General features: G+C 36.8%; 1 protein-coding gene across 1 annotated transcript in view; it reads right to left on the bottom strand.

The window, feature by feature from the left end:
* The window catches only part of vps16 (VPS16 core subunit of CORVET and HOPS complexes), a 56,261-nt gene that overhangs the window by 14,465 nt on the left and 19,367 nt on the right, over positions 1-22,429 (bottom strand). Inside the window, exons 2-14 of the mRNA XM_048598720.1 lie at positions 21,581-21,725; positions 20,438-20,553; positions 18,962-19,084; positions 18,309-18,364; positions 17,202-17,291; positions 16,230-16,324; positions 14,970-15,046; positions 13,893-14,024; positions 11,788-11,915; positions 8,049-8,084; positions 7,600-7,708; positions 5,594-5,728; positions 1,553-1,661 (exon numbers count right to left, since the gene is read on the bottom strand). Of these exons, the coding sequence (XP_048454677.1) occupies positions 1,553-1,661; positions 5,594-5,728; positions 7,600-7,708; positions 8,049-8,084; positions 11,788-11,915; positions 13,893-14,024; positions 14,970-15,046; positions 16,230-16,324; positions 17,202-17,291; positions 18,309-18,364; positions 18,962-19,084; positions 20,438-20,553; positions 21,581-21,725 (1,351 nt within the window). The remainder of the gene's footprint in view (positions 1-1,552; positions 1,662-5,593; positions 5,729-7,599; positions 7,709-8,048; positions 8,085-11,787; positions 11,916-13,892; positions 14,025-14,969; positions 15,047-16,229; positions 16,325-17,201; positions 17,292-18,308; positions 18,365-18,961; positions 19,085-20,437; positions 20,554-21,580; positions 21,726-22,429) is intronic.

Genomic DNA, 22,429 nt, shown 5'->3' with positions numbered 1-22,429 from the left:
TACAACTCATCAGGAATCAAATTTGCAATGCATAGCTTTAAACACATTAACACTCCTTAACAACATTCCTTCTGTGCCATGAAGCAGTTAATATAGCTGTATAAAACAGATCTAGAACAATCAAATAATTTAATTTTCATAAACTTCGTAAATACCAGATGCAGGAATTTCCACTGCTGCGTGTACATCCGAATCTCATCCCAACCACTAATGACATTCAAAAGCATCTTCAGAAACCAAAAGTAACTTTAGAGTTGACTATATCTCCTTTTGCAAGTATTGCACCAGGTTCGATTCCAGCCTTGGGCAACTATCTGTGTGCAGTTTGCATGATCTCCCCGTGTCTGCCTGGGTTTCCACCAGGTGCTCTGGTTTCCTCCCACAGGTCAAAGATGTGCATGGCCAATGGTAAGTTACCATAGTGTTCAGGGATGTGTAGTTTAGGTGCATTAGCCATGGGAAATACAGGGATAAGGTGGGATGTGGGTCTGAGTGGAATGCTCTTCAGAAGGTCGGTGTGGGCTTGATGGGCTGAATAGTCTTTTTCCACACTGTAGAGATTCTACGGATTCTATGAATACATGCATTAATAAGAGATTTGAAACTAGAACTCACCTCCCCTATATTTCACTTAAAACTGATTCTGGGTGCCATGGAAATGCCAAGTGCCATGCCAAGGTTAAGTGGCTGTAATATCAGTAGCAACTGAATTATTTTGACCCTGATCACAATAATTAAGGTATCAGTAAAACTGGCAAACTATTGCAAGTCCCACAGTCAGAAGCATTGGCTCTTTAAAAAAATTGCATCCAGTAACACAACGATCCAGGCAGCTGTTCTCCCCAAGAGCTCAGGATTAAATGGAAATTTTTGAAAAAAGTGCTACCACAAAACAGTGAACGAAGACTCCTCTTCTCCCAAAGGATGACCAATCAGGAAACTGATAATCACTCCTAAACAATGGCAAATTGCATGTTGCTTCATTTTACCCCGCAAAACCTCTTAGCTAACAACACATTGTTAGTTAGATAAGCTCAGAACTTCCAATTTCCTGAAAACTGTGTTGGCACAAATGCTGAATAAAGCATTAATCTGGTTTACTGACCTGCCCAATGTAACCTATCCAAGTGGTCCTGTTTTGGCTGAAAATGGAGGTACCCAGCTATGATGATTAGTACATGTGTTAAAATATGCTCCTCCCAGGATCCTACTGATTACAGAATAGTATGCACTGTACTTTCAAATAAAAATTAACTAACCAGGCCTCTGCAACCTGTTTGCCACATTAGTCAAACAAAACCTTTGCTGTTATTCCCTTGTATTCCCCTCCGATTCAAAATAACATTGAAAGGACAGAATTTATGGACAAAGTCTTTTCCGAAAAGGAGGACAGCCAATCACATCCAACACGTTGCAAGTTTTTAGGAATGACCTCAGGCATGAAAATTCAATTGTTATGAAGGACAAATTAAAAAAAAAAGACCAATATAATCAGTCATCAGTTAAATGTGAAGGTTGTTAGGTTTTACTTTTATCATAATATTTCAGTTACCTAAATCACTGTCTCCACTTTCAATCGCTTTAAGTAGTGCTAACTGACTCCTTTTCATCTTCAACAGCAAGGGTACCTGCTCACCAGACTTTGGCTCGTACTCTAAAAGCTAGAACAAAACAGAAGTTACATATCTTCTAGAAATAATATCAACCTTATTTTTCTCTTGTGCAAAAATCACACAACAATTTTAGTGAGAATAGATACATAGTTAGACATGAAAATCCAGAGTTGCCACCTGATCTACACTGCTCCAGTATTAGCTGCCTGACTCACCTTTCAAACTCATTAAACAACATAACGTTCCCGTACTTGTTTAGCAGATACAAAGTAAACACCATATGTCTCAGTTTAAGTACTCTTTTTAACAGCATGTTAAGTTTAAATTACTGCCAAACAATCACCTTGAAACCAAATATTTACTTTACCTATATGGATTCTTATTCTTCCTAGTATCTATTTAGGATGGTTCTTTTTTGGCTTTACCTTTAATTCAATTTTGACCACTTATTTCACCTCCTGTTGCGATGAACATTTTAATATATTATTTTGGAACTTGGAATCAAAGCAAATTTCTTTTAAAAATAAAGTCAAGTTCAGAAAGTTCTTCTGAACAGTAAACAAAGACAACTTTCCAAGTAAGAACATGGAAGGAGTTAAATGATTAGCAAACTAATTTGGGAGCTATGTTATGAAATGTACACAAAGTTGCACTTTTACGACATCAGAAAAACATATGGCCAAGAGCTACTAGCAGTTTCAACCTAACTCTCAGTTAAAAGTTTAATTCCAGCAGAAGCACAGTTTAATGCATGGTAGTCCGACTTTCAGAGCTGAAAAGATGTCAGAGAACTGTTTTAGCAGTTCAAACTGATGGGACTATTCTTAAAGTTCAGTTAGGAAATGTCAGTGAAGTCACCAGTGTCGAGAGGAAGAATAGAGAATTGACAAAAGAAAATGCTGGAGCCTTGTGAGTTAAGTTAAAAAAAAAAGAGTGAAGATTATACTTCGTAGGGTCGAGATTCTGGAAGGAATACTACTGAGAAAAGCACTGAATTTTTCTTTTTTATTGTTACGAAAAGATATTTCCAAATTATCTTACAAGTACATAACAATAGCTTTGTTTTTTTTTTCTCTAGTGTAATAAACATGTTCTTTGCTAAAAGTACATTGGAAGCCTCATGTGAATATGTTCAGCGAGTGACCACGTTAACTAAACTGAAAAAAACAAACTTATGATCTATCAAGTCAATTTACACTTTGGGATCTGACTTGTTCAGTATTAACATCAGTTGGGATCTTAACATTGAACTTGATTTGACTTTGAATTCCCTACTCTAAACTTACATTTTCTTGGTCAGATTAGACACTGTTCGTTAATGATTCTTCAATTGTTACACAGCTGTTTACTCTACTCGCACAGGTTCAGAATGCCCTGCAGAAGAGACTGGATTATTCAGACTTTCCATTGACAGCAATTTGCCATTCAAAGGCTCAAGTAAATCAAAAACGTTGAGGGCAAATATATCAAATTGTGGATGTTTATTCACCAGCCACAGAAAATTCTGGCCTACTAAAAATATTAGTGTTACTTCAATTATCTGTTTGTGGCACTGACTTTTTGTTATCATATATGTACATTTATTGTCAAACTTCCCTTTGGTATGAATTCAAATTGTATAATTTATTTTCTCAGATAAATTTAACAAGTTGATTCTACTTCACAGATAGTCTGGAGCTGCTTTCTGTTGACTGTACCATCTCAGTGAGTAGCCATCAAACCAACTGTAACCTCTTTGCTGTAACTTAATATGTTTTTAAAAACATAGTCTTCAATATGCTTTCAGTTAAGTGGAGCGAACTGGGAAAGGAGCTTAGCTGAAAAGGTGGTTGATGAATAATGGCAGACGTTTAAGAAAATAGTTCATGACTCACAGAAAAGATACATATCAGTGAAGAAAAAAATATTTCCAGGAAGAAGATAAACCATCCATGGCTAACCAAGTTATGGACAGAGTCAAATTCAAAGAATAAACATACAACGTAGCAAAGATGAGCAGTTCGCCAGAGGATTGGTTATGTTTTAAAAGTCACCAAAAGACGCCAAACAAAAATGGAGAAAATAAACTTTGATGGTAAACTAGCAAGTAATAACAAAACAAATAGTAAGAGCTTCTTTGAATAATAAAAAGGAAGAGAGGACAAAGTGAACACAGGCCCCTTAGAAAGTGAGATTGGGGAAATAACAATCGAAACTCAGCAAATAAAACAGGAGTTGTATAAATATTTTGTATCAATCATCAAGGTAGAAGAAAATAATAACATTCCAAAAACATTAAATAATCAAAAGGCAAAAGGATGAGAGGAAACAAATACAATAACTACAGAAAAGTATTAGGGAAACTAAATGGGGCTAAAGACTGATAAGTCCCCTGGACCTGATAGGTTGCATTCTAGGATATTAAAGGAAGGTGCTACAGAGATAGTGGATGCACTGGCAGCAATTATTAAAGAATCTTTAGACTCTGAAAAAGTCCCAGAGGACTGGAAAACAGCCAAAGAAATATTTTAATTCAAAAACAGAAAGAGACAAGAAAAAGCAAATAACGATAAGCCAGTTAACTTGACACGTCATTGGGAGGATATGAGAGTCTATTATAAAGGAAGTAACTGCAGTGCATTTAGAAAAATAATCAGAGTCAACGTGGCTTCAATAACAGGCAAATCATTCTGACAAATGTATTAGGACGGAACAGACAGGATAGATAATAAAAAGGAACTACTAGATGCAAAATACATGAGTTTCAAAAAGGCCATAAGGTGCCACACACAAGGCAACATAATAAGACCCCATGGCGTTGGAAGTAGTATATCATGGATAGAGGATTGGCTAACTAATAGAAGTCAGAGCTGGGATGGGGTGAGGAGGCTTTTCAGCATGGAAGCCTGTAAGTAACTAATGGAAGGCCACAGGGATCAGTGCTGGGGCCACAATCATTTACAATACGTTAACCAGATGAAGGAAGTGAATGCACTATCATCAAATTTGTGAGTGAAAACAGAAATAGTGGGAATACTGGGGTATGCGTGTATAAATCACGAAAAACTAACATATACGTTCAACAGGTATAGGGAAGGCAAATGGAATGTGGGCCTTTATTTCAAAGGGAATGGAGTATAAAAATAGGAAGTCTTGCTAAACTTACAGGAGACACTAGTTAGACATCAACTAGAATTCCATAGAGTTTTGGTCTTTCTATTCAAGGGTTCATATACTGGTATTGGAAGCAGTACAGAGAAAGTTCACAAGGTTGATCCCAGGAATGGAAGGAATTTCTTATGAAGAAAAGTTGACTACATTGGGCTTGTATCCACTAGAGTTCAGAAAATCTATTGAAACATAAGATTCTTTGTGGGCTTATCAGGTAGAGATTGTTTTCCCCTGCGAGACAGCGTAGGTCCAGACGACATAATCTTAGAACAGGTTAAGCCCATTTAGGGATAAGTAGGATTTCTCTCAGTGGGCAGTGAATTTGTAAAATTATTTACATTGAGAAGACTGTAGAGATTGTGTCATTAAATATATTCAAGGCTGAACTAGACATTTTTAATGAATAAGAAAAGCAAGGTTCACTGGGAAAAGGCAGGAAAGTGGAGTTGAGAGTTATCAGATCAGCCATGATCTCATTGAATGGCAACCAAAGACTTGATGAGCTGAATAGCCTATCTCTGTTATTTAGGTTTAACTTTGATGATCATTTTAAATATTTTTATCAATTTCATTGCTCTGTTTTCAGCTGATGCAGAATCCTGGCTCAGTTGATTGTCTCAATGTTCTTCCTGCACCCACCTGATTACTACCTATAAGTGTGCTCCATCTGTCGATAAAGTGCAGAACTCAGTAGTCAGTCTGCCTGTCTGTCAGAATTTCACAGAATTCCCTATTACAAGGTGCTTTACAAGATATGCCCGGAATAGTGAACAGTTTTAAAAATGGGGGATTATAACATCAACTTAGAGTAAAAACTGAATTTTATTCACCTTTATCGCCAGCTCTATTCGACCACATTCATAAGCCTTAGCAGCAATTTCAGAATAGGAAATGCCAGGAGTGTCCCCAAGTTTGTGGTTGATTGCACGAGCAATGCTGTCATCAGGCTCTTCCTTCTGCTGGACCTATGGATCAAAGATGGTAATTGTTCATGGAAGGGTAATGTTTATACAAATCCCTTCCAAGTTATGTGTCCATTGCAGCACATGGCAAAGAGACTAATAAGCAAAGTTGTTTACAAATACTGTGTATATTCAGGACTGTCAAGACATTCACTAAAGAGTTAAAACAAATGACTCTGAATATTTACATTCTACTAACTAGAAACAAATTTGAAAAAGCCTGTACAATCTAAGCAAGTCAAGCAACAATTGTGGAGAAAAACAAAGCTAATGTTTCACTGTGACTTCATCAGGGCCATCTCAGACCTTAAAGACTGAGTGGAATTTTCCTCCTTCCCAATGGCAGAACAGGAAGTGGGTGCCACTTCTGCTCTCTAAAATTTTAAATTGTAACCTTGTGGGAACCAACAAAATGCAGATGTACAGGCAGAGTGCCCGAGGGAAATGTGCAATGATACAGCAAAGCTTTCCATTAGTGAAATGCACCATCAGCTGAGAATACAGCTGAAATGGGCAGGTGGGCTTTAACACAGCCTCTTGGACAAACAAGGATCTCTTTACTATGGATACATTATTGAATTCAAATTCCACCATCTGCTGTGGTGACATTTGAACCCAAGTCCCTTGAACATCTTTGGTATCTGGATTGTTAGGCCAGTGATAACACCACTAGGCCGTCACTTGTTCTTTTTGATAACTATTCACCAGGTTGCACAAGCAAAATGCAACTGCAGTTCTGGCTCTCAGTTGTCAAAAATGTTCTGATGCTTAAAGTTTGGGTCACAAATATAAAATACCATAGCTGAACAATATTTTGTTGACTTGGTAAGCTCTGGTTAATGGAGGTGTTGTCATTCACCCCTTAATGCTGACGGGACCAAGAAAACGACAGGTTGATTGACTCTGATTGGTCACAGTATTGCCCTAAGAAATGAACCAGCCATTATTTTGATGAGTTGAATCAGATGCAGTATGCATGTGCATGTTCTTTCTGTCTGCAAAGTACAGGGCCCTGAGTATTAGTACATGCAGCTTCTGTTATACACAAGCATACCACATTGCAGGCCCGACTGACAATCCTAAATTGTTTGTCAGCATAATCCTTCACCTGCTCAGGATTATCCAGCAAATACTGTCCAATTGTAGAATTGTATTCACTGTTGGACGCTGTGTTGAAGGTTTTGGAAGCAGAGTTGTTTAGGTATTGTCAGTACCAAGCTTGTTGTGAACAGCCAAAGATTATGCTGTTTGATATGATCTGCCAGTTGGTCTAATAGGCTACATATCTGGCATCACACCAGTGAAATTCATATACCACATTGTGCATTGAATAGACAGGGCCCTCTTCATGCAGACAGAAAGAACATGAGTGATTCAACTCAACACAATAGGTGACAGTCTTTTGCTGGTTCACTTCTCAGGGTAATATCAATTACAGTCAACCTGCCTGGATTAAAATTTCAACAAAGCCTGGCAGTTAACTGTCAATCAGCATGAACAGGCACATTCTCCATGGGAATGCCTCCACTTGATAACCAATCAACATTATCCTCTCATGCAATGCAAGTGTTAGTTTCCCCTTGAATTGATATTCTTGTGAATTATCCTGATGAGTGCAAGACAATAAGCCTCAACAAAATGTGTGTTTTTCAGCTTTACTCAAGTTCTGTACTACCAACCAACTCTTTAAAATGACCAGTGCAGGCTTTAATCAATTGTTCACATAATAGGTCAATTAAAGCAATCACAAAGTCTCCCAAGCTATTGAAAGCTGCATGATCAGAAATAGTAGATATTTATAATTTCAATGAAGTGTAAAGACAAAGTTGGATTTCTGAGTATCTGAAGAGGGGAAACAAGGTTGTACCATTTACCTTATAACAGGCCCAGTGAGCCAAGATCCGACTTGCTCCCTGCAATTCTGATATTTTCATGTACTTACAAATCCTTATTGCAAGAGGGTACAGTCTACGCAAAATTAATCTGAGGAAAGGAACATATAAGCAGGATTGAAACTATCCTATTCCCTATTAACATTTTGATAATTACAGGAATATCATATGCTATAGATTGGGCAAATTGAGAACCACATTCAACAATTATGTGGCATGATTTTGGTTAGCCCTATCCCTGCCAAAACATTTGTAAAATGTAATAATTTTATCCCAATGCACTGTTAAACACTGAAGAGCCAGCTCAGCAGCAAATCTGAAGAAAGCTGTGATTGAATTAGTCAGCCCTATTTCAGGAGAGCAGAAACATTCACTGCATTTTTGAAGCAAATCATTCTAAATATAGGCATGTTGAGTACTTCATAAGATACCTGTCTATTAGAATTTCAATAGTGAGCTGTTTATATCTGAAATTATACGTTGAGGAAAAGTTGAAAATAAATGATCCTTACTAGCTTTAATTTATAAAATTAGCCCAATACAAGAGGCTCTGAACAAATTATATCAAATACCACAAGATAAGTACAAATTAAAGATTTACAAATGAAACAAAAGAGAATCAAACGTAACAGGTAACACCCCTTCACAAAACTCCAGAATCAGAGATATTCCACTGTTACATCTTGTTGAAAAGTGAAACATGTGCTAAAGCTTTTCATCTTGCACTCAAGACAAATGCAAGAAAGCAAATTTTTAAAATGATCACAACAATTCATTCTATAAGAGCGAAGGATGATGAATAGTTGGCAAGTCAACACTGACTGGTTGAGGTGTTGTCATGAAGAGCAAGAACTCTGAACCATGGTTTTCAGATATGCATATGAATATATGTCGTTTCTAGGAAAATGTAAATGAGCCACATTACAAACTCAACTGATTAGTTTAAATTCTGTAGGTGGAGCCATTAGTGAACTCATGACAATTCAGCAAGTGCTTCCCAACTATACAATCACGCTAATAACACACAATTCATTCTGTGTTTAGTTATTAAATTAGCATAATACAATATTCTCTTACTGTTATTCTGCATAATGAATGACAAAATATTTTATGAGTTTGTTCAGTGATATTAATGCTGTCAGTCTACATCAACGACTTTGATGTCTCAGTACAATTGTTAGAATGAAGAAAACGCAGGTAAATTTCAATTCCATGATCTAATTTGCAGGATTAGATGATGACTTTAATCAATTGCTCACGTAATAGGTCAATTAAAGCAATCACAAAGTCTCCCAAACACATACTCAAGTGTCAGAAATCCATCAAATGTAAATTTTACTTTATAATAACTCTAGGATAGTGAGCTCATCGAAATATAGATTTCTTACAAATTTTGTTCAACTGAATGTTTTGCCTTTTTATAATCCTTGCTGACATCACTTACAGTAACACTTCTAATGGTGAGACTAAATGTTTTGGAATATTACATTCTCCTGGGCTGCCAGCATCATGAAGCCTGGGTGCCAGAAGCGCAGAATGATCAGGTCTTCACCCAAAAACAAATTCACCATACATTTTATTAGCTCAGCAGCTAGCACACATCACCCACCAAATGGAATCAAGATCAAATGACAATCAAGACTGGCATGAGAAGCTAAGACTGCACTATAACCTCTTATAATTGAGGATTTAATTTTGAATTTTTGATTACATCTTGTAAAAAACTGTTCTATTCTAAATAAGGAAGAAAAATTCTAGTAAGAATGATGACTAATGAAAATTGAAGGATAATATGTATCATTACAGACTTACAAAATCGAAGCAAAAATAGACATTCACCCCCTTGAGCCTGTGATTCAATAAGATTATTTGTGTTCCACATTCCCAGCTACCCCCGACAACCTTAAATATCCTTTCCCAACAAGAATCAACTTCTGCCTAAAAGATGCTGAATGGTCCTGCCTCCACCACCTTCTGGGAATTCCAAAACTGCACAATTCTCACAGAAAATGGTTCTCTCATCTCTCCCTAAAAGGGCAACACCTAATGTTAAAATAGTGCCCCTAGTTCTGCACTGACACACAAGGAATCATCCTTTCCACATCGACCTTAAGATTATTCGGGATTCATGTATTTCTGTCACAACTTTTTCAAAATTGTAACTTTCAATCCAGCAAACCTCCTCTGCGGTTCCAATGTATTTACATTCTTCCTCACATAAGGAAGCCAAAAGTACACACAATTTGAGAGATATGGTCTCACCAAGGTCCTGTATACTTTTCATTGTACTCATTTGAAGACATGAAACAATGAAGCTAATTCAGTTCAATTTAAAAAAAAGAGAAGAACTACAGATGCTGGAAATCAGAAACAAAAACAAACTGCTGCAAAAACTCAGCAGATCTGACAGTATTTGCGGCAACATCTGTGGAGAGAAAGCAGAATTAGCATTTTGAGCTAGTGACACGGACCTGAAGTGCTTAGTCTGCTTTTTGCCCACAAACACTGCCAGACCTGAGTTTTTCCAGCAATTTCTGTTTTTGTTTCTGACCCTTATTTTTATGTTCAATTCTTCTTGTAATAAAGGATAGCATCCCATTAGTCTTCTTGATTATGTGATGTACCTGCAAAGTAACTTTTTGTGACTCATGCATTGGAACACCTAAATTCCTCTTCCGTTATTCTCCATATATGTAATACTCTGCTTTTTCTGTGTCAATGTGAACAACTTCATATTGTCCCACATTAATTCCAAATGCTAGATCGTTGCTTACTCACTCAACCTATATATATTCTTCCGTAAACTCATCTCTTTGCAATATACTTTCCTATCTTGATGTTATCCAAGATGGCATCAGAGTAGGGCTCCCGAGTTTGTCCACTTTGTCCATTTCCTTTCATTTTTTCTCCTTCAATTTACCTCTTGTCCTCAGACAGATGGTATCGGTGCTGACAGTGAGCTAGCGCAGACTGGAGGCGAGGCCCCAACTCGGACTGGAGGACTTGTCTGCTCCAACTTCTCTGCTTGGTAGCACTGTAATTCTGAACTTTTTTTATTTCTTTATTTTTCTACTTTATTCCTAAGAATCTGTATCTAAGTAACGCTGTACTTAAGATGGCGCCGTAAGTGGTGACTTTGTAAATTTTTCACTGTACTCATGCGAGTACACGTGACAATAAACCTACTACATGTTTTCTGCCTCCCTCCCTTCTTGAATAGAGGAGCTATATTTCCTACTTTCCAATCTGATGGAACCTTTCCTGAATTTGGGGACTTTTGGAAAATTAACACCAATGCATCTACACTCAGCCCTTATTATCTGCAGATACGCTACCAGTGGATCTATGTACTCACAACGGCAGCTCCAGACCCCATCTTTTACTCAGACTCATCTTGGCTAATCATGTGGTCCATCACAGTAGACGGGAGAGTTACTTGGTAGTGGTATCTGCTTTTCTGTTATTTTGAGGAAAGCCATGCCCCTATACCCCACGGATAATGAAAATTTAGTATTCTACCTCATTAGTCATCTCCCTAGGGTGAGGTCCATTTGAAGCCAGAGATTGGTGAACCTGCAAGTCCATACATTTGTTTGGTACTGCTTCTCTGGTGATTGCAAATTCACTAAGTTTCTCCTTCTCCCCTTCATCTCCATCGTATCCTCTACAGTGAAGAAGGAAGCAAAATATTTGTTCATTTCATCCTCTATTTCCTTATTATCCATAAATAACTCCCCATTTTCATTTTTTAAACACTCACTTTACTTACTCATTTGCTTAACTATCTGCAGAAACTCTTGCTAGTGTTTTTAATATTTGTAGCTAACTTCCTCTCATACTCTAATTTCTTCATCCAGAAGCTTTTAGTTAATCTCTACTATTCTTTATATTCTGCCCTATCATCTGACCTACCACTCATCTTTATGCAGTTAAATGTGTTTTCCTAAAGTCTGATACCTTCTCTAATTACTTTAGATAACCACTAATGATGGGTCCTCTTTGTTGACTACTTCTTTAATTTTTGCTTGTGAATTTTCATGACTCAATAAATAACTGGAAATAAAATAACAATCTTTTGATATAACATATGCAGATCCAAAAAAGCCACATGTTTCATTAAAATCATTGTGTGACAATATCACTCTAGTCATAGATCACATACAAGGATACTGGGGATAAGTAAGAGGAATGCCGACAGTATAGTCTCGCATTGCATTCAATACACGCAGATCTCGGGCCATCTTCACAAAAGTATCTGGTGGAAAATTGCTGATGAAGCATTTACCAAAGGAGGCTGCCTGTGAATAAAGTAAATAGCACCAAGGTCAGTATATATTGCATACCTGAATTTAAATTTAACTCCTCTCATTTTGAGATTAAGGAAATAAATATGAACAGTTTCTGAAGTTTCAACTACCTAATGGTCACAGAGAAGAGAAATATTTTGACACAACATCTCATCCTGAATTGATGCCACCAGCTACCATAACATGATCACATTACCTTCTACAACATGACAATAAGCCATTAACTTTATTACACCCTCGTCAATGTTCTACCATTCAAGTGATGATTTCTTGCTGGGGTACCAAATCATAACCAACTATGACCCTTTACTCAAATGACTATCCTTAATTCATGAATGCAAATGATGAATTTTGGCAGAGGTTTGACTCATGTGATCATCACCACTATAGCTGTGCAATTTATGGATACTGAAATTCACTGGAGTATCTTACTTGAGATTCATGTAAAAGCAACTAGACATGAAACAGGAATGGAACCAAGGTCCCCGTTAAACTCTGCACCTGCAAAGCAACCTGAAAGTTTCCACACAAGTTAAGCACAAGTAGCTCTCTAAATTACCATGCATATACAATAGCATAAAAAAAGAGTGGCTGCATGCTTAAGTAAATCACCTCCATAATTCAAAACAATTTTGGAATGTAGATTGCCAGGAACCTTTCTGGTTTGGTGGTTTATGAGCCTCATAATGAGTTAATTCATTGATCAGACAAATGTTTTATTCCAATAGTTTTCACCATCTCGCATTTGAGTGACTTTCTGCAAATTTATATATTCCTTTGCAGCCTTTATAAGTAATGAAACATCCCGTGAGTTAACTTCAGAAAGGATGTCAGCTGCCCAAAGCAAAATAAGGACTGCAATTACTGCTGAAATTTCTTATTCAATATATAAAAGATCATATTCATAAAAGACAGAAGTCAGATGGCAGGCTCACAGAAACCTGAAATCCATGCGGAACCCTTAGGATCGGAGAACAATTTAACCTGCTTTCTACTGTTATCTTCAGCTCAATATTGTTGATAATAAATAAATTCATAGTTATTTATTTGCACATCAGAAATTAAACTTACATGTTTGATTCAGAACTTTCTTAAAAGAACAAAAGATGCACTGCTTCAAGAATACTGTAAATCTTATTGTAGTAGAACCTAAAGTTAACATTTTCCTAACTTAAAACGTTCCAAATGTCAACTTAGAAAGTCTAAGGCTGGATGATTTGAGCTTTATAAACAAGAATGGCAATTTCCCCTTATTCAGTTATATATTCCCACCTAAATCATTTACAGCATTAAAAACAAAGTTGCTGGAAAAGCTCAGCAGGTCTGGCAGCATCTGTGAAGGAGAAAACCTTCCTGTTCTAAAGAAGGGTCACCAGACCCGAAACGTTAACTCTGTTTTCTCCTTCACAGATGCTGCCAGACCTGCTGAGCTTTTCCAGCAACTTTGTTTTTGTTCCTGATTTACAGTATCTGCAGTTCTTTCAGTTTTCATTTACAGGATTACTTGCAAAAGCCGTGTACTAAAATGTGATGAAAAGGTTGTATTGGAAAGGCTATATTTTTTAAAAAGTTGATAAGTTACCAGGATGGATGAGGTTCATCCTAGGATAATATGGAAAACCAGGGAGAAAATTATGGATTACTAGTCATAGCCTTCCAATTCTTCTTGGTTATTATACATTGCTGAAATACACAAGAGTGGCAATAACTTAGCTGCTCTTGCAGCCAGCCCATACACGTTGGGCCAATTGCCTCCTGTGTATTTTAACCATTCATATGAAAGCCTTGCATAAAAATTGATTACAGAATAGTTGCACAAACAGAAAATAAATCATAAACTTTTAAACATCACAAGATGTCAATTAGACCCACCCCAGGGGTTAAACAATAAATTCTACAAGAGGATAAGAATGCCCTCTTACATTTCCTCGTACTAGATCTACAAGATGTGTATTATGCTATTCTTACCCTCAGCAGAGACTTCTGCATCTCAGGTTCATATTCATTGCCTGCTGCCTCAATGCACTGCTGCACAGCTTCAAACAAGAGGTTTTGCTCTTTGATCTCTCGTAAATACTCATCTGCCTTCTGACTCTCTTTCTACGAATACAAATTAGGATTACATTTAATCTAACAGACATAAAAATGACATTCCAAAGATTATTTCACAAGTAAAGTCCAGCAAGACCTCCAAAGGTCAGTCAAACCCCATTAATGCAAGGACATTTGTCTTAGTCCTGATCTCTCTATCCAGCTCCATGGATTCAGGTTTGGTGCCAACTTTCAACACTGAGCTTCAATCACAGCTGATCTTTATTTCATTTCACATGTAAAAACTATCTGGCAGAGATTTACCTGAAACAAATAGAGAAATCGCACAAAGAGCGTGTGTTCAGTGTTTGGGGCATTTCTCAAAAGGATATTTATCATTCATGTCAGTTCAGCAATAAGGTTTATAAACCACCCCCTCGGTCTGCATTCTGAACAAGAAGAGTATGAAAGGATTTGAAAAACACAATTATAGCAGAAAGCGCCAGTCCTGGCTTAGATACAGACAATGCACTTACTTTTGCTGTGGAGACCAAATCTAGGCAGTGTTTTAGAAATATTATTGCTGAGTTGAGATTTGGATCACCCATATTAACTTACTGAGCGACAGGCTCAGGAGTTCCATGGGCAATTCTGGCAGAGTTGCAGCAAAGAGTTGACAGACCTGCCCAAAACAAATGACCACCTAGAAATGGAATTCCTGAGCTTGTGGCCAGGACAGTTGGAGGTAAATGGTGGAGTGGATGGTGAGAGAGGAAATTTTAGAGATAGCAGAGATGAGGCCATGGAGGGTTTAACCAATAGTGAAATGTTAAAAGCATGGTTTCATACGACTGGAAAGCAATCAAGATTAGGGTGATAGGGATAAAAAGGGGTTTGTCTAAGATGGGATATGGCAGAGGAGTTCTGGATTCCTTGAAGTTTAGAGTGAAGCTTAAAACATTCATGCAATTACTCTATATGTAAAATTACAGGAAAGGCAACAGGACAACATACCTCATATTCTTTATGAGCTTCCAGAAGAAGTGCACCAGGTGCCATTGAGGCAATTTTGAAAATATCTTGACAAGCAGCTGAAAGCAAAGCCAAAATTCGATGACACAAGAAGTTAGCAGAATTCATGAACCTGTCACCAAACTATATTTAAAGAGATGCCAGCAGCCCAAGTTAATATTGTTTTCTAATTTTAGAAGCATTGACAACATGAATATCTGTTCTGGAATGTTTCAAATCATGTGATTTTTTTTGAAGAAAGGGCATTTCTGATATCAGTTGCTTATGAAATACATTGCCTACTTTGTCCAATATAATGCAGCACACCTAAGCCATAGTATCAGCATCTTTAAGATAATGCCCTTCCTTGCTTCAGAAAGGTCTTATAAAACAACATATGACATCGAGCCACTAAGGAGACATCAGATCAGATGACCAAAAGCTTGGTCAAGCTAGGGTTTAAGATTGGTTTTAAAGCAAAAAGCAAGGTAGAGAGGCAAGGAGGTGTAGGGAGAGTGTTTCAAGGCTTGAGAGCTGGACAATAGATGACACAACCACTAATGGTGGAACAACTGGGAATGCCTAAGAGACCAGAGTTGGCAGGAACACATAACTCATATTGAAAGATATTACACAAAAAGAGAAGGATATCTAGGATGAGAATTTTGAAATTGAGACCTTGTATGACCGTACAATAATGTAGGTCAGCAAGCACAGAGATGATATGGAACTTGTGCCAGTCAAGACACAGGCAGCGAGCTTTTGAACACTTCAAATTTACTGAGCATAGAAGTGGGAGAGAAGCCAAGACTACACTGGAATAATTAAGTTTTGAGGTAATGAAGACATGGATGAGACCCATAATGAATGCTGTGCTTAGTCGAGAAATGATCCTCCTGAAAGAGACATTGCCAGAGTTTTGTCCTGCAATCTTTACACCAATTACAATATATATTGATTTATGCATGGGGTACCAAGGATGATTTAGAAGCTTAAGACAGAGATATAAATTGTGTTTTGTAGTAATAGAAAATACTAGAAATACGAACCAGGTTTAGAAAAATCCAGGAGAGGTAAAAATTGAACAAAGAATGTACATCACTCAAAACATTTCTTTTTTTACATCTTATCGCTTTCTGAAGTTGCATTTTTCCAGTATTTTGTTTCTATTAGAAATCTCCAGGATTACATATAGTACACTCGTAAAATCAGACTACAAATATCTAATACCACCACTCCTCACTGAATAAGCACAGAACTTACGTGGGACTTCATGCAGAAATTCGTGATTAGAAGAACTAATAATTCGAACACCATCGACCTCAGGCACCAAATGAATATCTTCATCTTGATAAGATCTGAACTTCAGTTAAAGATTTAAACTTAAGTGTTTAAAAAACAACATTTATGGATTGTACAATGGACAGAAGGGCATAACCAAAGTGACTGCAAACAACTACTCACTTTTCAGTTAGATGGCTACAGACCACTTTACTTGACAGCAAAGTAGAGCCAACACAGATTGTCGTTAATAATTTTTATTAAAATGTCAGAAAGAGGAGGACTAGACCATGCAGCCCCTCAAGCGTGCCCTGCCTTTCAATATGGTAATGGTTGACCTTACACTTCAAGTCCACTTTTTCACCTGCTTTCTATTTGTCTTGATTCCTGAAGAGGCTACAATCTGTACATTTCATCCTTGAATATACCCAATAATAGATACTCAGGATAACCCAGAACAGTTTTTGTTGCAACTTAATTTTTCTTAAGTCTTTGATTTTGTGTTTGTCTCGCTTTCCTGTTCTTGAGATAAAAACTGTTGTGCAATAGCAATTATGTTTTGTTGATTTTCTTCTGCCCTAGGTCAAAAGATAGTGCTCACATTCTTAAGCATGGAGAACCATAACAAGATTTCAGCATTGATTTGAGTCATGGAGAAATCAATGCTGTTCCACAAGAAAAAACATTCCTGAAGATTATTTTCTTGCTCTTTCACACTAATCCTAAAACTGTTCGTTCTCAAAATCAAGAACTAACATAACTCTGGTACTGAAAGCACATGAAATTTCTGGAAAGTTGTGCTGATAAAGTCGAGAGAGTGGGATGGCTTACTGCTGTATGTATTTTGGACTCTCGTACTGACGTGATGGCCTATCATGGTCCTTTTGATACTACATCTGACACAGAGGCATTTAGTGATTACAGGAACCAACACTAGTGACATCGTAAGGATACTTAATGGTCTCCTTTGATTCTCCTGTTATAAAAAGTACTTTATCCCAAATACCAACTACAGTAGGATTGTTGCTTTTTGATCTATCACACCTAAAAATGGAAAGGGAAAGGTTACCAAAGTCGACATCCATCTTATTAAATAAGGGGTCTATTAGGACTTACTAGTCAATAGTTTACTGCAGACAGTTTGAAGATTGATTACAAAACACTGCACATCGCACTAGCAAAATTATTAAGAGGCAGATACAAATAAATGACAACATTTAGGATATCCAGGAATAAACAGTCATTTTGCATCTGAAAGAAATCTATGCTTTTTTGAACACTGATGCAGCCAAATGGATAGCCTTTTCTTGTATAACTATATGTACAACTATATGTACCTACATTTTATTTGTAAATTGTTATGTCAGATAAAAATATATAAAGGTTTTTGAGAAGTATTTTAATGCATTTTGAGCGTAACTGAAAATTAGCTATTGAGAGGCAAGATTTGGCAAGATTATTTCACTAACAAATTTCTGAAAGCCATCACCCTTCCCTCTAGAACTCCTTCTCTCTGAGCATAAAAACATAACAGGAGGAAGAGGAGCTGTCAAGTCTGTTCTGCCATTCAATAATATCATAATATCATGGCTAATAATCCAGTGGCTTTAACTCTACTTTTCTTTTTGACCCCATAACCCATGACTCCCGTACAGAACAAATATCTCTCACTTAGCCTTCAATATATTCAATGACCCAGCCTGCCTTGCTTTCTCAGAAAGACGATTCAGAATATTTGTGACCCTTTAACAAATGAAATTTCTCATTGGTCATAAATGGGAGACTTTTTATTTTTAAACTACTCACCCCTAATTCCATCACCTCCCACCAACTAACCCTCACACCCCCACCCGCTGACAAGAAGTACCCTTTCAGCATCTCCTTTTTTGGCAAGTGTCCGTTTAGAAAACAACTTCTCCCTGTTCAGGAAGTGAACCTGAGTTACTTATTCTGATATTGGCAAATTTACATGTTCTCCACTGTCCACATTGTCTCATGTTGGCACAAAAACTATATATGAAACTTAAATACATTTGAATCAAAGCTACAACAACCACTTACCAGACAAACTGCTTAGGTGCTGTTTTGAAGTTTGTCTCAACTATGCACAATTTGTCCTAGAACAAAGCAGCACAAATTTTTAATTATGTACTAATTAATACAGAAAATAAATCTAGTTTTCACAGTTTGTACACCTAGATAAAAAGCAGCTACATTAAAACAGCAACATTACCCTTTCTAATCCCTAGAAGCTGCCCATCTTCCACCTCATAACATCTGAGTTCATCCAAAATTCAAATCCAAAAATCAATCCTCAATCCAAAAAAGTCATTTTGATTTTCAGATCTCTCCATGACTTTGCCCACTCGATCTTTGTACCGTCCTCCGACCCTGCAAACCTCCAATTTCAATCTCATAAGCATTCCATATTCTAATCACTGCACCAGTACCCTTCAACTGCTTAAGTCTGAAACTCAGATTCTCTCTGCCTCCTCTAACCAAATTTTTCATCATTTATCCGTTTTAACTCCTCTAATGGCTCAACCTCCAAATTCATTATGAAATGCTCTTGTGAAGTGTACTATTTTTAAAAGCTCTACATAAATATAAGTTGTTGCAAAATGCTAAAATTATTATGTTAACCAAATAAATCATTTGATCAGGTTACTGCAAATAAAACTTCATTACAATCATGGTTAGACTTTTCCCATTACCTTGAATGAAGAAGAACCCATCCAAATGTTACCAGTGTCTGTATATAGAGCAAGCTTTTTATAATTGAATGAAACAGCAATTTGGGTAAATCCACAGACTTGCGGTCCAAGGCCAGGTGGAATCTACAAAAAAAGTGATGCTTTAAAATTAGCCAAATACCAATCATTACCTTTTTTCCTATTCCCCAAGAATGCATATAGACCTCATACCTCTGCTCCTCTTAACTGGTGTGATCTGCAGAAGTGAAAGAGCTTTATCCCCAACATTAAAAAGTGTGTCTGTCTCATCAGTACAATCACGATTAAGATTAGAAAGTTACTGCATACCCCATTGTGGGATGGTCTATTTCATATGAATTCATGGCAAATTATGTAATTGTCTGTGCCACTAGGACTGCTCAGAGCAGGTAATCTTTAGTTTCATGACTCTTCTAAATTGTTACCAGAAGTTTAGTAGACTGAACTATAACACATCAATTAGTTTAGGCTGATTTAGAAGAATCATGGAAACAAGTACTTATTATTCCTACTTCCATTAATAACCATTAGATTTAGCGATGATCCAGTGGTAGCACTCTTGCCTTGAAGTCTGAAGGTCATATGTTCAACCACAAACTTTAGGCTGAAGCCCCATGTTGAGTAAGTCTGCAAGGTCTGAATTGTTGCCTTTCAGATAAGTTGTTAAACCAAGATGCCCACTGTCCTCTCAGGTGATGGTAAAAAAATTAGTCCCAGGTTATTATCTGAAGAGTACGGAATCTGTCCAGTGTCTTCTTTAACATTTATCTTTCAACCAGCATTAACCAGATTATCCAATCATCACATTCCGGTTGATGGAACCTTGCTGCGTGCAAATCAGCTTCAAAATTACCTTACTGGTTAGAATGTACTTTGATAGGTCCTAAAATCACGAAAGATGCTGTGTAAAAAGACCTTTCTTCTGTGCATCTAAAGATGAGGGAATTAATAAACTTACATTTGTAGCAGTTATATTTTAGAATGTTCCAATTACCAATTATTGCTTCTAACTGTTGTCACTGCTGCTTTGTAAGTAATTCTTTTAAAATAGTAACATTTAAAATAGAATTTTATTTGGCTTACAAATCAGGAATCACAGTTACCACTGAGTAGTTTCTTACGTGTACATCTACCTTTTTCCTCTTCACAGTAGTCATTGTACATTCTACAGTCTTAAGGAATTGAGAGTTTACCCTAAAGATCTGTCATACCTCAGTCCACGTAATGCTGCATTAACTAGGTATTGGGTGATGCACCACTTGACAGCATCTCACCTCTTCAGGTCAAACACATATTCATAAACTGTGACTCATCTGACAAGTTGCAGTCCCCTACTGCTTGGTACTTAGTTTTAATATGCCAACTTCTGAATAGACTTCACACTGTACTTTATTTCTTGTATGAAATGAACCAACTGTTCAGAACTTGTTATTGCAGTCAGGCAGATTTTATGCTCACCACAGATGTGCAGGAAGCATTATCTAAGATATATAAATCCTTCCCATTTGCAAGAACAATTTTGGGTTGTCGATCTTGCATCAATACAGTCCAGCATGTTGGTGGTCGCAGTAATCCTGTTAGGGGTGAAAAAAGCATAATACTGTATTTGTTGGTATATTTTCTTTTGAAATTCCATCACCTTGTAATATTTTGTTCTCTTTCACATCCTCTGAGGGTATTGGTTAAGTATTACAAGCCAATATCGCTAGTCAAATGGTATTACATCAGAAACATTTTAAAAGATAACCAAAGCTGGTAAAGACAGTAGTCACATCTAACCTTTCAGTTGTATACTATAATATGTCACTATAATTTTGCTTTGGATCTCCTCCCTTGATAGGTATTCCAAAAACCAAATCCTTTTAACATTTATTTGCAATCTTTCTGAATCTATATAATCTGACAGTACTAATTTTATACTACTATCAATTTCTATTAATACTGCAGTAAAGTTACCCCTTTCTGCTACATAGGAAAAAATGTCAGTCATCAGTTTTTGGACCAGCACTGACTCTGTAACTGAGCACTGTTGCACAATGAAGAAAGATCATAAGAAAGAGAAGCAGGAGAAAGTTATTCAGTCCTTTGAGCTCTGTCGTCCAGTTATAAATATATTCACAGTTTTCTGCACAATTTATTTTTTCCTAATGTAATAACAATCCATTAGTTTAAATCTCATGTGCCACCCTATAAGTTACTCTCTAAAAGTAGAAGCATAACTGCATCATTGGCCAAGGGATGCTTTGGCATGAATTTCACAATGTACATACTAGGCAGATTTACAATGATACAAAAATTTAAGATGGTAAAAGAAGTGGGTAAAATGGGATTATTGAGCTATTGGTGATATCACAAGTTGTCAGTAAAAACCAATAAATTCTACTGTACATCTTAATTGTCAATCCACCAAAAGGTTGAATTTTCTACATATGCAATCATAATCTTAACAGATTTCATACAAATTATGGGAGGAGTAGACATACTTCAACAACAAATGTCATAATTTCAACTTAATTCTGATGTTTACATAAACCTAACAGCCTGGTTGAAATGAGTTACACAGTAACAATTTGATTCCATAACTGAATGTAGAATATTTACCTGGAACTTCAGGAAATCTTCGGAGTTTGAGGTCGTCTATATTTGTGGCAAGTGTGAATCTAAAAGCACCAGTTAATATAACAACTCCTGAGCCATAAGCAGTGGGGAAAACCTTGGCATCCACAACTCGATTCTGCAACACCTCCTTCAAAATGGAGGCAAAAAGTTAATTCCATTACTAAGCTAGCAGATCTGTGACATGAAAGTCAACTCAACAATGAAACTCATCTTGGAGCTCACACTGGAAGCACAGCACTAAGCTCCTTGACAAAGGCAGCAATGACTGTTAGCTGCAGGGAGACAAGCTATACAATAGACAAAAATATTTAAAATAATACATCTGTGCAAATAGAGAACAGAAGTTATTTTCAACTGATTTAAAGATTTCACTACCTTTAACCAAGCTAGGTGAGGGTGGGGAAATAAAATTATGCACATGCTACACAAATGTTATGAACTTTTAATTGCTGTGAATGCAGCTGTCTGGATATACATGACACCACTGCAACATTCTACAGTTAATTAAAAGAATATGTGATTTCTCTCTCATGTTTTCAACTGAGGGTTAAAATTTAGTGCAGATATCAAGAGGGTGGTCTGCTTTTCCTTGAAGAGAGTGATGAGATCTTTCCAGTTATTGGAATAAAATTTCTTATCTAGGTCTTATATAAAATCTAATAACTGACAGGATGCCATTTTCTGAAAGGATAATCAATCTCCCAATCAATGTTGTTTTTTCCAGAAATAATAAGAACTGTCGATGCTGGAGTCAGAGATAACACAGTGTGGAACAAAAACAAAGTTGCTGGAAAGGCTCAGCAGGTCTGGCAGGATCTGTGAAGGAAAAAA

Source organism: Rhincodon typus, chromosome 7 (assembly GCF_021869965.1).
Source record: "Rhincodon typus isolate 14 chromosome 7, sRhiTyp1.1, whole genome shotgun sequence".
Lineage (NCBI taxonomy): Eukaryota > Metazoa > Chordata > Chondrichthyes > Orectolobiformes > Rhincodontidae > Rhincodon > Rhincodon typus.
This window is presented reverse-complemented; position numbering and strand designations above follow the sequence as displayed.